Source organism: Acipenser ruthenus, chromosome 24, assembly GCF_902713425.1.
Source record: "Acipenser ruthenus chromosome 24, fAciRut3.2 maternal haplotype, whole genome shotgun sequence".
NCBI classification, from domain to species: Eukaryota; Metazoa; Chordata; class Actinopteri; order Acipenseriformes; family Acipenseridae; genus Acipenser; species Acipenser ruthenus.
Window position 1 is genome coordinate 16,708,179 of NC_081212.1, and position 17,414 is coordinate 16,725,592.

A 17,414-nucleotide genomic window follows, 5' to 3' on the forward strand; every position below is an offset into this window, starting at 1 on the left:
GCATTGGCTACAGCCATGTCTGCCTTCCAAGATTGACATGTTCATTAGAGGTTGACAAATGAAAGTTTACAACCAACCTTCCCACTCAGCTTTCCATTGTTCTCCTGCTATTCCCTCTTTATACAAGTGTATTGTGGTATAGTAAGTGTGGGAGGTACTGGAAAGACTGGGTAAAGCATTGCCTTTAACATTTCACTTTTATTATGTTTTACTGCATTATTCTGGTGACAGTATTTTTCAGGTTCGGTTTTATATTTTATACATTCTTGGTCTCTGCAAAAAATACATGTTTTCTTTTTTATTTTAAACGAGGGAATATTGGATCCAGAATTATAATACTGTTTCAGTGTAAAATGGTTAAACTGTGAAACTCTTCCTTTTGAGAGGTTGATTATAAAATATATATGTGAGTTACATCATCAACATATATTGCTGTATAATGTTTTATTTACTCCATGCAAATTCATATGAATTAAATCAAATGTATAATGGAATATGTTGCATATAAAACTATACTTATACAGCTGATAGGTGCTACTTCCAGAGCACTTTATGATATTTTGACATAGTTAATAAATAGACCACATTCATTAGTATAATTTTCTGAAATGGCTAGTGTATCTAGCTACTCTGACAACATCAGCATCCACCAGAATAATTCAACCCAACTTAGGATCATTTCGCCAACTGGTGTCTTTAAGGTCAATAAAATAATTAGCAGAAATAGAAACATTACAAAGCATTGCTAAAGTCCTGCACTGCAGAATTGTGGAGTGCATTTATTTGTATGTCAGACCCATCACTCAAAAGTATTTTCATTTTAATTGGAAACTCAACCTGTTCTAATGCGGTGGGGGAATGCCCCCCGAGAACTTGCTTGTTGAGGAAGTGCTGGGTGACGTTTTGAAGTGCAGTAGGTTTCTTAAATAGACTCTTTTTGTCATGTTATTGCACATATAACTGGGTATCATAGTCTGTTAGTGTTTATAATACCTACAGTAAAAAAAAATTGAAAACAAAAAGTTATCGTCCTGAATAGGAAACATTTTTTGAAAAGAGAGGCAAGAACCTTTTTAAAAAAAAATCTAGTCCATCCACTATGAATGAGGAACTTTTTTTAAACAAAGGCATCTTTTTCTTGTTCATTCATATAAACGGTTTTTCAAGTTTCAAGCACAACAGTAGAATTACAGTATATACTGTATTTTGAATTGTTGAGGCTGTTAATATGAAACAAGGTGACAGACAGTATCTATATATCTCTCTCTCTCTCTCTCTCTCTCTCTCTCTCTCTCTCTCTCTCTCTCTATATATATATATATATATATATATATATATATATATATATATATATATATATATATATAAATAGAGTTACAAACAGAAGAAAAAAAAGTATGGTTTCACAGCGGCATTTTATGTAATCTTTTGTTTTTTTAACAGTGTATGGTAGAACCACGATAGCATATAACAATGGCGAAATCAACACAAAGATCTGTAGTGGGGTGAGAACCAGCCAGTTCATTGTTTAAATAGCATTGTGTAATCATGTCTGAAAACGTGAATCAGTTTCATTATTTCATTTTAGTAGTAAAAAGAAGGTGATTACTCTGAAGCTCCTCATAGTAGCCCAGTCCACTAACAATAGTTTCATAATAGACACCAGTGTATTATAGACAAGCTGTTGTCTTTCCTAAAAACAAACCGACCCCACCCCAAGTCCACTGAAACCATACAGCAGCTATTGTGTAAAGCTTTATTTAGTATGGTAACAGCATTCTATGAAATCATTTAAAAGTGTTTTACGGGAGAGGATTGGCAGTAATGACTGTTACACAATGTGACGCAGATCAGGTGTACATGCAGAGTGAGCATTTCTCATTCGATTGGCATGACTTTTTCAGGAGCATACAAGAACGTCTCATGGATATTTGATATGTGTGTTTACAATTCAAATCAGTTGCATTGCATTGCCCTACACTGTAGATTGTGGTGCTGAAAGAAAAGCTATGTGCACATCAATGTGTATTCCAATGGCAAAAACCAAAGCAAAACATATTGCTAAATGATATAGATCACATCAGGAAGGGGTGTTCGCTGTCTGAAATTCCATGTTTGTGCCGATGCACTGTATTAAAAAAGGATCCACATCATTAATTGGATCTGTTGCTTTAATACAACAAAAAAATGATACAGTACTGATGCTCTATTGTATGTTTAGAAAAGATTTACATCCAGGTTCTGATTAGTGTACATTCAATACAGCATACAGTAGCTAAGTTTTAAAATGTATTTCAAATCCAAATGCAATGCGTATATATCATTGTAATAACTGGGAAGCAGTTTTTTCAATGGGCTCATCCAGTGGCTATTTCCCGTAATACACAGCTGGTTGATGTAGGAAACACGTGCTCATTAACACCAGCAACAGAGCGACCCCAGAGCGAGCTGTCAAACTGAAAGGAATTCCAACCATACCTCCCAGAGTTGCTGTCTTCTCTCGCTCGCTTCTCAGCCGGGAAAAAACAACTGCTCGCCAGAGATTATAGAAAATACTGCATGGGGTAGTGTGTGTGATAAATGAGAATGTAATGCCCACCCTCGGGGTGGGATGCTTAGATAAACCCCAAGGGGTTTATGTAGCATCCCACCCCGAGGGTGGACATTAAGTTCTACCCCATGCATTATTCTCTATTTAATAAATAGCTGTAATATGTTTTGTAATTTTTTAAGCATGTTTTCTAAAGACACTAAACTAAGTAATAAGTAGCCTATTCAAATAGTAAGCTTCTTGCTATGGTTCTTTGATGTGACAGCTGGGAACTGTTTATATTGCTGGGTCTTTTTCTTTGCAGTGGGACGTCATGTGTTTTGTATTTCTGGTGCATAGCATGCACATATTGAGACAAACACGCTGTTTTATCATACATACCAAAGGAGATTTACTCACCCTTCCCGAGTATGAAAATATTTTCTATATAAACATGATAACTGTAAACTGTAGTGTAAATAGAAAAATGCTACTACAAGGAACAGTTTATATTTAGTAAAAAAAAATATATATATATATATTTCCCTGCTAAAATTGATTATGCCCTTTGTGTTTTTAAATAGAATAATGTATTCTTTTAGTTTGTATTTAAAAAAATGATATACTGTAATATAGTTAAATTATTGGCCCATCTAAATTACCTTACAAAACAAATTAAACTTGTGCTTTATTTCTCAACCTGTAATCTTTTATTTATCATAAAAATAGGGACGTTTTGTCTCTGTACTGTTACAAGGTAAATCTCTTATAAAAGCATAAAGAAAAGTTACAAACCGGACAAGGGCCATAAATGCTTTGTCTGTTTCTTAGTAGCTGATTTATCCCAGAACTTTGTCTTATCTGCTCTTAAAGTATCCCAATGACTCAGCAAGCAGCAATGTGGTGTGGTTAACCCTTTTCATTCACTTACACTCTGTGTGTAAAGAAGTCTTGCCTAGTGCTATCCTCAATCTGTCAGTACAAGGCCCCAGCTAGACTCCCCTTTGCTCTCTCTGTTTCCTCTGTTTTAGCCAGTACACTATCTTGGATTCCCACCGATTTAAGGATTATTCTTTCATGCAGCACTTTATCAAAAGCCTTCTCAATGTCCAGATAAGTGATGTTACAGAACAGGATCTTTGTATTGCGCCTGTACGGACGGCACAGTCCAGCTTACTGTTTAAAAGATCTGGTAAAGCAGATCACTTGCAGTAGGTTGCAGATGTTGTAATAGTTGGTCTCACACAGTAGACAAGCTTCCCTATGGGCTTTCATCACTCGTTGTCATTTCTGGATGGACGGTAGACCAAACACTTACCAGATGAATTGCAGTCATTACAGACCTGGATGCAGGAAGCTGTGGCTCTCAAACATACACATCCATCCTGAGCTAGACATCACACAGAATGCAAAGAGTTCAATTCAAAAGGCTTCGCCTCAGGGCTCACAGGGTTAAATCTCTACAGGCTGGGCTCTCGGCAGAAAGCTGGTAGTTATTAAAAAGAAATATTGTATCATAAAAGCTACATCAGACCTGGCTGCTCTTTCTTCCCATGTGGACTGCAGCATCTATTTATTTTCATGTAGAAAAATGACTTCAGTTTGATTGCAGCCACAGATTGCAAAATCAATTAGCATTTCCTGTATGTAGTCAAGGTCTTGGCATTGTGTTCCAATCACCTTGGATTTGAAAAAGGTACATTTTCCAAAAACGACTCTGCTTACTGAGATTCCCTCCTTGAAGTCTATTAATAACGATGGTCATTTCCAGCTTGTTTGATAAAGGCAGCTATATTCTACACAGTATGGCCCATGGCAAGGTAATATATATGCTTATTTAGAATCACACAGAACAATTCACATTTTAGTAAAAGCTGCAAACCCATTTGAATTTCAGCATAATAGATGTATTTATTATATTTAATTATATCTACACTAGATAATTAAATTCAGCAAGATAAAAAACAATTGCGATGCAACGTTTTCAAGCATTCCTGGGGGCAGGGCTTATTCAATGAGGCACTCACACACTGAAACATAATTATAGGCATGCAATCAGGAGAAATAAAACACACATATTACTAGGACTTTTTGCTAAATTCCACCACAAAAATCTGTTAGAATTATATATATATATATATATATATATATATATATATATATATATATATATATATATATATATATATATATATATATTATATTATTGTGAGACAGCGGGGAGGGGGTTAAAGCCTCCCTGAAGAAAAACATGTGAAAATGCACCTTTGTTTGAGTTTAATTGTTTTGGTTTATTGTTTAATTGTTTAATTATCCCCTGCACCTGGGTGGTAATTGGGAATTGGGACCAGGTGCAGGGTATTTAAGAGAGGCAGCTAGTCTGCTCTTGCCTGTTGAGTAGAAGGAGGCAGATGAGGCGCTCTGCTTCCAAGCAGTCCTGAGAAAAGTAAGTGCTGAGTTTAGACCCTGTAGTTTTGTGTTGTGGTGTCAAGTAAACGGCTTAGCCGTCCTGTGAGTTAGTCAGGGATTAACCCGTGTGGCAGCGTTTTGTTCACTATATATATATATATATATATATATATATATATATATATATATATATATATATAATATATTACACATGTCTGATATACAATACAGACGCCCCTGATTTTGTTCTGCACGAATACTGCTAGTTTGGAGATCTGGAGAAAGATGAAAGTGAAACTGATGAGCAAATGGACTTTACTGCTGGTAAATATAAAAACGATTTCAGTTTTAGCTCTGTTGATAGCTGAGCGTGTGTACTGAGCTATTTGGAGATGTTTTGTGATGTACAGAATTATATGAAGGGTTTGTTTGATTTCCCATTGTGTGTTCATGAAACCACCTCACTAGTGTACTAGATGCATTAGAACATACGAAGGAGAGGAGGTGGCTGATTGATCTCAAAATGTCGAGTTAAAGCATCCCTGTGATTTAGCATCAACAACATGGTAGCCCATTCCATAGCCTCCCCATAGTCTGTATAAAGAACTGTCTCATACCCTCCTATCTCCCCTAATTTCCAACTGTGTCCTCTGGTCCTGGTTTCTGCATAGGTTAAGGTACTGGTTAGGCTTAACTTTGTGAATGTTCAAGACTTTAAAATAAAACACCTTCAACATGTAATATAACATTACAGTACATTCCAATGAAATCCAATAAGCAGTCACTCAGCTCATCTCCCAGCATGGATTGGCAGGCGGAGGGCAGCTGTCTCTGTGGCAGACACTCGCACTGTAATTACAATAATGCGCCTCTCTGCGAGTGATCTGTAATGCTGATGACCAGAGGAGCCAGAAATATGTTGCTGAAGACAAATACCTCATGCTAAGAAGAAAAGCTGGCACAGGAGAACAATCTTACTAATATACAGTCATGTACTTACATAATGTAATGATACAAATCTCTGCTGATGTATAATGATACTGGTATAGAATACATAGGGACTAATTTAGAATGTCTGGGACCAAAAAAAGGAAATCACAATTTTGCATATTTATGTAGACTACATAACTTCTATGCTAAGATGCTTTCACGGAAGTTCAGAAGCTGTTCTTCAGTTCTTGTGGCCAGCCATAGATGTTACAGAGTTGATGATCACTAGATGGCGCTGTCCCTTACGACCAAGACACAGACACATATATCTATCTATATCTATCTATATACACACACACACACATATATATATATATATATATATATATATATATATATATATATATATATATATATTTATATATATATATATATATATAACACCTTTCTGAAAATCCACTTACCAAAGTTTTGAAAATCAGGTCTATTGTACATACCCCTCAACTGCCCGTTATACCCTTACATGCACTGTAACTGTGTGTTTTTAAACTTAAGCAGAGTGGTTACATACTTGAACAGCAGTGAAGATGAAAACAGACTTGAAGATGTATTATAATAACTTAATAAATAATAATAATAATTATTATTATTATTATTATTATTATACTACTTGGTGAATAATTATTTTCCTGTAAACTTCAGTGTTTTATGATCTTATTACACACGGTGGTTGCATGAGCCAAAAGCAAACTCAACCACCACCTGAACAACAAAATAAGAAACAAAAATGGCTTGCCGATTTAAAAGCTGTATCCGTAGAAGAGCAGAATAATGCAAATACTCTTACAAAAACACTAAGCAATGGAAATAACCTCAGCCCCATGCCCTCCGTGGGATGTGAGGCAGTGAAGATTGATGGCCCTCAGACAGCAGAGGCTCTTGAGTGATGAGGAAATCATCCAACTCCACCCTTCAATAAATTCTTAGTAATAATACATGCAGTAGTGTTTCCCTGTCACCCCCACACTCCAACATTTTTTTAAAAAATATTTAAACATTCTTGTTTAAAATTGTTAAAAAATAAACATGTTTTATATATTTTTTCAATTCTGTTTTCCAATGTATAGGAGGCTGTGTGGTCCAGTGGTTAAAGAAAAGGGCCTGTAATCAGGAGGTACCAAATCCCACCTCAGCTACTGACTCATTGTGTGACCCTGAGCAAGTCCCTTAACCTCCTTGTGCTCCGTCTTTCGGGTGAGACGTAGTTGTAAGTGACTCTGCAGCTGATGCATAGTTCACACACCCTAGTCTCTGTAAGTTGCCTTGGATAAAGGCGTCTGCTAAATAAACAAATAATAATGTTATTATCAACACTTAATTTGTTAAAAATAACACCGCTAGTTCTGCAATTTCTGTCTTTGATGTCACCATGTATTATAAAAAATAATATGTACCAAAACTGTACATATAAGACTGCAATTTGAGCTGGTGCTCATGTAATTTAAATGTCACCAGAAACCCTTGACATTATTATTATTATTATTATTATTATTCATGGTAACAGTAATATGACCATATAGTGAATACTGTCCAATTGTACATAATAAGACTTTAATTCCTTTGAGATTACAAATCACAAGAGCATTATGTCACCAGGAACCTGGGGTGTAATCACAGCCTTATGGCACAGTTTTGGTGTGTTTTATTTGTCCTAATATATGGTGACGTGCTTAAAATCTGTCAAGTCGGTCTACTGTAATTTCTTACTAAATGTATATCACATAGTTGAGTACTTGCTCTTCTCCCTGTCTTCCTCTGCAGGCCATTGTTTGTTTTTGAAAATCTGACATAAGACAACTGGATAATAAGATTGCAAACATTAGGAGTTGCCCATGTTTAACACCCCCTGTAAGAAAAGTGCTTACATACAATTTTCAATGTTGTGGAATCCATTAATAACATAGAGCTCCTCTCTGTGCCTTGCACCGTCAGTGGTTGTGGCATCCTGTTTTCATGTTTGAATACACTTAAAAAAATGTAAATGAATATGCAAATATTCTTTCATTTATAATCAGTTGGGAAATAAAAGTAACATGTGTACTGTTTTACAGTAAAATAAACCTCTCCGGAGTAAAATAAATCTTGTAAAATCTAATAAAGGAGAGAAACATTATTTGTACAGTAGAATGTGTGGTATTATTAATTTCAGACATCATTTGCACATTGGTTTCCATGCATGATATCTTTATTATATGGTCTGTTATAAATATTCTATATGAACGAATACAAACATAGTAGCCTTTGCCATTTCAAGCGGTGTCTGTTTGACGATGCGAGTATGTGTCCCCTGCACTGAGGTCTACGCTTCTTGTTCCATGTCTTTGAAACTACAGGTTATTTATATGGCAGAATGACTTTGCCTAAATATAAAGTTAAAAGCTAAGTACAAAATGCATGTTTCCCCATAGATGTTTTTACAAACATTTCCAGCATTTCAAGCAATAAGAGAAAGGCATGAAGGTTTGAGTGGCAATACCAATGCTAATAAATATGAACCTATCAAATTTGAGGCTTTGATTAATGCCTGTATTTTGAAATTCAAGGCAACTCAAAAAATAATCTGCATCTATTTCCAAACACATGAAGAACACATCTTTTTTACATTGAATGTTCAGTGCTCAACTTTCCTCAAAGCTTAACCAATATGCACCTCAATGAGCCTTACGTAAGGCCAAATTTATAAAGCAGTGATGTCAACACTTTAGGATTAATCATAACACTAACACTTTAATTTAGTCAGTATTGTGTAACTGAATTGTGATAATGGGTTTTCACAGGTAACATTGGTATCCTAATAGTTTTTTGTGGTTCTCCATGGTAACCTGTTACTGTACTGCAGATGGCCTATAGGGTTCTGTACTCAAAGGCTGATGTTAAACTTCAAACATATCACAAACCATTACAGAGAGATGTGGCATTCTGTAATTACTCTGGATGGTGGATGTCTTCAAACATGGCACATTTCAAAAAGGCTCATTTTAACAGAGATGCTACTATCAGTAGGGAAAGCTACATGATTTCAAATGTTTATGTGCCATGCATACACCCTTAGCATGTTAATAAATATGTGGGGATGAAATTCAAAAAGAAAAATCATTTGTTAAGCACTGGTGAGATCCCACTTGTTTTCAGCTCTGGTGCTAACAATACAAAAAGGCTATGGAGAGAGTCCAGCGAAGAGCAACCGAACCAGGGCTTAAAGGAATGAGCTTTGAATAGAATGTATTTATAACAAAAGGGTCTTAAAAATCTTAAAAGGACAAAGTTAACCCTAGCCAATACTTTACGCACAGCACAGAAACCAGGACCCGAATACATAGCTGCAAATGAACTGGAAACAGACTTAAGATAGAGGGTAGGAAACACTTCCACAGAACAGTGAGGGGATGGAATGGGTTACCAAGACATGTGTTGATGTTGAATCATTGGGATCCTTTACACCCAACGTAACAAAGTCCTGGGATCAATCAACTACTGCACTAGGAACTGGATGAGCGTTGATGAGCCGAATGGCCTCCTCTTGTTCACATTTTCTTATTTTGCTTATGTAAATAAATAAATGAATATTTGATTGTGACTATCATGTGTAATAGTAATTAAGTACATAAACAACATTACATTTGTATATGATAGTGCATTACTTCATAATCCATCCCAAAGTGCTGTACAATGCTAGGAATACAATGAAGCTTACAACTGCTTATACAATTGTGATAGAATGTACAATATTGAGGTTTCTTTTTTTTTTTTTTAGCACAAGCTCTTGAGGATATTACAATATGCTACTGATGAGTTTGCAAAGGCACTATCATAGCACTACTGTCAGTACTGTAAGCCTGGCAGATTTCTATTTGCAACTGCTCAAATTGTAAAACCAGTTCACTTGTAAACTCGTTTTACAGTGTCCACCTTTTCATCCACATCTATTCACGCCTGGATTTTTTTTTTCAATAATTTACGTTTTGTATGTTTGTTTGTTTTTTGTTCTACCTTCTCAAATTAAATATACTGTGCGATTACAGTACACGTCCATGTTTTGGCTAGGGGTGCACGCTACTGTCAAGGTGGTAGCTTACATGTAGTAAAATGTGTTTCATTTGAAAGTTTCCTCATGTAAAAAGCCTATATCGCAGTACAGTATGTTCTCTTGTTCGTTGTCCTACAAAATAGAGTACAGTATTTCGTTGAAATGAACTCAGTGACGAATCGATCCGGTAGATGGCAGTGGATGTCTCCAGGTAGGTAGGGGAGGGAAGCTGGCTGGCTGACTAACCCATTAGCTGTGCAGTTGCTCCCATATTGCTTAGCGGAGCTCCAGCACAGAGTAATCCAGCTGTCAGTGCGAGTAAGTGAGGCAGGAGAACTCGGAGTGTGTCGGCAGTGTGCACTCCCGGTGGGTACCACAAGGCCGGAGCTGGACTACAAGATACACGAGCAGCATTTGGAAAGAACTGCGGACATATACGCACACATTTTCAAGAACAACAGGGAAGGAAAAGTCGTACGAGATTAAAAAAAAACACTTGAGAGCAATGCGCTGGCAGCATGGCCAAATGGTTCAAGGAACACCTAGGATTCAAAAGCACCAAAGCGCCCCCTCCTGCTCCCCCGAAACCGGACTATCGACACTGCCACCCGGCAGCGCCCGGCACGCCCGCATACCATCAACAACAGCTCAGCGTTGGGGCGACTGCCCTGTACCTGAGCGCCGCGCAGCCAGATATTCTCGCCGCCTACAGGCTTCAGAAGGAGCGGGACTTCGAGGATCCTTATACAGGCAGCGGCTCGTTTCCTGGACGCTCAGGTTCCACCGGATCACCAGATATCAAATATGTTTCTCCCAAGCACCGGCTTATCAAGGTGGAATCAATCGAGAAATGCAACCCAAATCCAGTCAGTGCCAACAGCTCAACCCCCGCCGCTTCCGCTGGGAACGTGAAATCGCCCACTTCACCTCCCGCAGAACAGGAACACAAACACGAGAAGGTAAGGGTTTACACTACAGTGGAACAGCTCTTAAACTAAGCAACGTTTGTAAAGCATTACTATTGAGCTTTACTGTACATATCCCTAAAGCGTTTAAGTAGCTTTTACTTTAGAGTTGAAAATATTCCAGCAATTAAACATCAGGTTTTGTGTCAGTTGAAAACGAAAATCAGTAACAGTATACTGTACAAATGTTAGTTTTCTTGATATGGAAGCAGAATACACTAGTTATTTATGTATTGATTTATTACAAATTAAATATATAATTGAAGACAGTAGTTTACTTTTTTTTTTTTTTTTTTTTTTTGATGTTTCAGAAAAACCGGCAGAGCAAGTTTTTCTTCCGTTGCACAACAGAACAAAAAAAATCTGGGGCAAACGCTTCACATAGTTAGACATTAACACACAGACCATTGCTTAAGTTTACACACATTCCAGGAGTCTGTCAGCTGATTTCAAATTACTTTAACCAGTGTTTAATACAAAATAGCCTTTTTTGTTTACCCAGTTTGGCAAGTGTTTCCCTTAATGTCTTCATATACTGAGATACATTCGAGTTACTGTCGCAAGTAGTACAGTTACAGCGGGGAATAACAAACAAACAAAAACACGTCTTATTGGATTTTTTGACATTGTTACCCTGTGTCCATTTAAAAAATATAATGTATAAGGCTTTGTATAATCCTAAATATTAATTTATTGTTTTAAAAAAAAAAAAAAAAACTTAGTGATGAACCAATTTACAAACTGTAGACTTTGTAAACAAACACAGTGCACTTCAAGATATATGTACAATATGTGAACAGAAACATTGTGTAAACATAGAAATGTTGTCTAATTCTGTTAATAGCTGACAGATGGTCACAAATAAGCTGATACATCAGGAAACATCAAACAGACTTTAGAAATAGACAAAGAAAAGTTAAGATCCTTTTAGGTTAGGTTTTGCTGTAACAGGCTGGGATGCTCAGAGTGCAGTATTTGATGAAGCTAGGGATGACCTGCTGTAGCTGAATGTGCAGAAAAGGCCAGCCACACACAATCCTTAATCAAATCAGTATCACTACTCCTTATTGCAACAGAACCTTCCAAAACACACACAACACAAAAAAGACCCAATATTTTTTTAATGTTTGTCAGATCAGTGCGGGGGTGCAGCTAAACCACATACAGTAAGTAGGTTGTTGTAGAGAGTGTTTCTTTCATAAAATAGCATAACACAGCACATATAATCTGTTCAACTTTAAAACTGCTCATTATGTTGTGTATTGATTAATTCTTCATTGGAAATATAGCCTATTAGCACTTTAATGCATTCTGATCATAAAAGCATTAATCACTGTTCAAGCACAGGTGTGTTTAACTGCTGGTGCATTGTTATTCAAATTTATCAGACCAGAGTTCTCACCAGCTCAGGGGAAGCTTGTAATAAAGCACTCTTAGGGTTTCAATACTTAGTATTGTGCCAAGTTCGATGAAGTCTAGAAACAGGAAAAAAAGATCTCATGGGGGAATGGGTTATCTCAGTTCATCTGCAGTGCACGATGAGAAATGGCAAGTTGCTTTTAAGTGCTGCAGGAAAAGTTGAACAAACCTTGAACCTTGGTATTTCAGCTGTTTCAGTCAATACACAAGATTATGACAAGGTCTACTGTTAAAGGGTACATGACCTTTTTATTTTATTGTGTTAAATGTTCCCCTGTTCTACAGCTGTTTACAGAAGGTGTGTGTATTGTTTTAATTATTATTATTATTATTTAATATTTTGAGCACTTTTTAATCTTAAATTGCATTCCCTGCCTCAAGATGGCTTCACATGTATCTGCATGGACCTCTCAGAACTACATTTCCCATCATCCTCCTGGCCGCTGTTAAATCCATCTCAGTTACATATGTGAGCAGGAAGATGAAATGGACCCCAAACATTCTCAATTGGATTGAAATCCCGTGAATTTCCAGGCCAACATTGCAGTGGTGTGATGCTGTCGTATGCTAACTGCTTGTGTAGCTTAAATCTACCACTAAAGGTCACTTTTTTATTACTTCTAATTAAGTAACATGGAAATGTTATATGTTGGATTTCGGAATGTCAAATCTTTCTGTTTGTCAGTTTTTCGTTAAGTATATGGAAAACGATAAAGCGGTATGTAATTAAGTATGTTAACGGAACATTATTCGGCAGATTTTATTCGACTTTATGAACCAAAATTAGATCATTCTAGGGTGATGCAAAACGTTTGGCCATAGCTGTACACAGCTTTTGTTCACTAAGTTAATATAGAGTTGAGCACAAAAGCCAATGAAGCGTTCTCTGCCGGCCCCCAGCCAAGATAGGCAACTTGTTGGTTTGAATCACCAGAATTCAAACCAACAAGCTGCTGATAACATCTAACTCCATGTGGCAGTGCCTTTACTAGGTGAGCCACTGGTGAATATTTATTTTTAAATATTTTCGGTTTTAATTGTGTCATTAATCATTACATTTGAACAATCAACTAATTCCATATTTTAAGTCCTTTTTATTATAAGAAAGTCCAGTAAACCATTATACCCTATACTATTTCTAAAGTATTATAATTCACTAAAATATATGTAAGTTATTCTATTGAAAGTGTGTTTGGTTTAGTCTTCCACTTAAAGGTGTTATTGTTACTTGGCACATGCTGCCATCTGGTGGTTGTTATTTTTTTTGCTCTATGTTTTGTTCTTCCCCATGGGAGAATTACATTGAAATGTGCTGCTTAATCTCAGTTACACAAAACAGGGATGGCAGTTGGATGCCATTCAGCAGGAGCTGGAGCAGTTCCAGGATTTACTGTGTGATCATATTTAGTCTAGCCTGAGCTGTAACAAACCATAGAGAGCTGAACCTCAGCTGTGTCTTCTTCTCTCATCATGGATTTTGATATAATGGGACTTCAGAGCAGAAGTGCTTCCATTCCCTGATAACCACAAATACAATTGCAGTTCACTCTGTCATTACTTATAGGAAGATACAGTGGTGGCCATGAATGTTTCATCAGAATACATTTTCAGTATTTCTGAACATATATTTGTGTTTCAACCCAATGCTACTTAATTTTAGTGCTGAGGTGAAATAATACATGCTTGGATATTCTTTCATGCAGCTAATGGAATATTGCAAAAGAGAACTATCACTGAAGTAAAATGGAATGTAAACACTCTTCAGTACAACTGAATGTGTTTTATTTGTTTCAGACAGTCATTAATATTGCATGTAAAATATGCTGACAGTGGAGTCTTTCTTAAATAGACTCACTGGGACACATTCCACTACTTGACCGAGAAAGAACTTTTCAATTTTTAATAATGAAAGCATAAGAGCTTTTTCTTTAAATATAATCAGTTTAAACAAGAGTTAAATGGATAACAGTGTTGCTGGTCTCGGTCATCCCTTACATGGAGTATTTGCGGGCCCGTTCTCATCCTGTTGGCTATGGGTTATCACTGAGCTTGGTTCTCTAGAAGTCCTGAGTTATTCTCTCCTGCAGGCGACGGGGATATAGTGAGGCAGTCGTACATACTTGTGTAAATATGTCACACTTTACTTTGTTTTTTACATTTAGCTGGAAAAACGCTTATGGCCCATTCCACACCAAACGGAGTCAGTCTTTTGATATCGCATATGGGGGTGGAACGAGTACTGAAAAGGGGCCATGCTTGAGAAGGCATATCTTTCAAAGTATTTCAGATATCTTCTTGATACTTGCTGCACACACAGAACAGTTTGTCAACATTTTACTTATTGGTGACCATGGATGTTGAAGCCAAATGTAGAAACAAAAGTGTGTTATTGTTATCTTACAAGAGCAAATACTGTATCAGTGTCACAGGATAAATGGTTTATTGATTTATGAGTTCCCAAAGTGAACGCCAGGCCAGAAATTGCATCCCTTCAGCACCCCAGAACTCAAAAGGGATAGCAGGTACATGCTTTTACTATGTCAAAGTTTTTTCTGAGTCTGGAAAACACATTGTAAAATGTATCCTTCTACTTAAATATGGCACACTTTTTGTACACCCACTAATGGTATTTTGTAGGTTTACATGCATCTAGGTAGCAAATAATTATACTTTCTGCTATGCTGCTGTCTTTTGTATGTCTGATAAAAGTCTTTATATTTTATGACCTTTCCTTTGACGGACTTGTTAAGCCACTGCGTGTTACTTTGGTCTTCTTAGCCTTAGGTATGAATTGGTCCAGTATAATATCCCCTCTATGCTCCATATCTTATCCTAGTCTTATCCTACATGTTTTCAGGCTCTGTTTCAATTCTGCAGTTGTTTTACTTTCCCAGTAGACTTCAGATTTGATTATGTAGTTGCCACTTCCCCAGTGTTTTAAATTATTTCTATTTTTGTACTTACCTTGGTTATTTGAGAATAATGCCACATTTCCATCTGCACCATGAAACCAGTCTGTAGCAGTCTGAGATTTTAAAAGCTACCTCTCGCATCCAGTGCATTGGATGTTCATTAGGTAATTTACATCATCATGTTGAAGAGATCCCGTTCTGCCGACCCGTAAACCTAACTGGAGCTAAGGGAGGCCCACTTGAAATTGATTTGATCTCGATATGCTGCTGATGGAAATACAGAAGTGTAGAACACAGTCATTAAATAACAGAATGAGAGCTATATTGCAATACAGAGGAAGGCAATATAGGATCGACATGCGTTCATTACATGACAAACACCAGAGCTCAACAAATAACAACCCCAGTCTGTCTTCTTTGTAATCTGTCTGGAACACCACTTTTCACACCTATATTACAGTGCTTATAATTATTTCAAAAATGATTTTGTAATACCAGATGCCAGAATAAAACTGTATACAGTGCAGGGATGGAAGTAAGACGCTCCTTGCATAGCAGTTTGAGCCATTTCACGTTTTATGAGCTGCAGGCTCTTGTACAAATTGTATTGAAGAAAAGACAACGTCATAAACATGCTTATATGCAAGAAATCCATATAAATTAAGAGTGAAATAATCTGGGAATATATGGTGTCTGTCTCTCCATGTGTCACTCCAAATTGTGTTTAATTGTTTAAGTGATGAATTGTTCATTTGTTTTATTAAAGTGTGGAATGTGACCAGGTGGTAATTGAATGATTGACTGTCATTTACCCCTGGCCACACTCTATATAGCAGACAAGGACATGTTTGTTTGGAGCAGCACATGGAGAGTGTGCTGAGAGAGTATGAGAAAAAGAAAAGAAGGTATGCACAGCGATAGCTGTGTGTGGGTGCTGGTTTGTTTTGTGTTTTGTATTGTTTTGTTTGAATGTTAATTTTCATTCCCATGGTTTGTTTGTTTTGTGATATTAAAAGTGCAGTTGCTGTGTCTGGGGGTTTGCTATTTCTGCCGCTAGCCAGCCTATCTATCTCTATCTAATGTTATTCTTATTATATATTTTAATGTATGTATTTATTTATTGCCAAATATTGTTCAATTCATTTTGCTGTGTACAAGACTGATCAGCATAAAGTTGAATGGAATTAACTGTTTCAGACATTTGAAGGTGTAGTTGAAGGTGTTGTTTTTGAAGGCTGGAGCATGTGAGTATTATAACTTTCCAGTCTCTGCTCCACTTCCTGGAGGCAGGGAGAGAACTAGGTGTGACCGAAATCAGACTGATAAACTTCTCTATGACTGTTCAGTGTTTCCGTGGTAACACCAAGCTCATGCAATAACAACCTGTTCTTGCACTGTGTTTTCTTTCAGTGGACTTTACATCAAGAAACAGCAAACATTAAAATGACCTTCTCACTTTTGGCACAGTTTATCAAATAAACAATGCCCGTTTTATTAAACTGAACCAGTTAGAACCAGGACCCTGTTCAGATTAGTGATTTGTTCTGAGTATTGATAATTGGTTCTTGAGATTTGGGACAAATTGTGTCTCTTTTTTGGTATCAATCATTTCTACATAATTCTATTTCTTATGGTTGGTCAATCTGAGTACTGAGCATTCTAAATGCAGGGAGCAATGGATAGTAAATACCAGCGATTAGTGTATTTAGCAAAAAATGTCAGCACAATATTGAGTTAAAGTTATATCTTGTATGTAATGTGTAGGAGAAATTTAAGTTTTGCTTATCAGTAAACAGCATGGTTAGATGCGATGGTCATACTTCCTATTTCCCTTGAAAGGGACGCTCTATCCCATGCAGAGACATTTTGAGACTGTGATGCTGACATAGAGGAGACTCTGTAATGTGGTACCATCAGAAAAGTAGGGATAGAAAATTTGAACTAATCTAACTTATTTAACAAGAAGTATCGGTAAAGAAATAACTGTACTGAAAAAGTCATACATATATTATACAGGTGTATTCAAGACCCTTATACAGGCTAACAAATCTCATTTTAGCCTAAGAGCTGTACTCTCGTATGGATGGGAGGGAGAAGTTTACAGCATCCGTTTTCATGGGAAATAAAAAGCAAGTGGGTTGTTTCAGGATTCAGGAAGTGCT

The 17,414-nt window shown here is 36.7% G+C and overlaps 1 protein-coding gene across 3 annotated transcripts in view; it reads left to right on the forward strand.

The window, feature by feature from the left end:
* Nucleotides 1-10,155: 10,155 nt before the first annotated feature.
* LOC117429540 (SH2 domain-containing adapter protein F-like) overlaps nt 10,156-17,414 on the forward strand; it is a 76,119-nt gene continuing 68,860 nt past the window's right edge. For all 3 annotated transcript variants that reach the window (XM_034049141.3, XM_058998462.1, XM_034049143.3), the window contains exon 1: nt 10,156-10,915. In XM_034049141.3, coding sequence (XP_033905032.1) covers nt 10,475-10,915 — 441 coding nt within the window. In that variant the 5' untranslated portion in view covers nt 10,156-10,474. The remainder of the gene's footprint in view (nt 10,916-17,414) is intronic.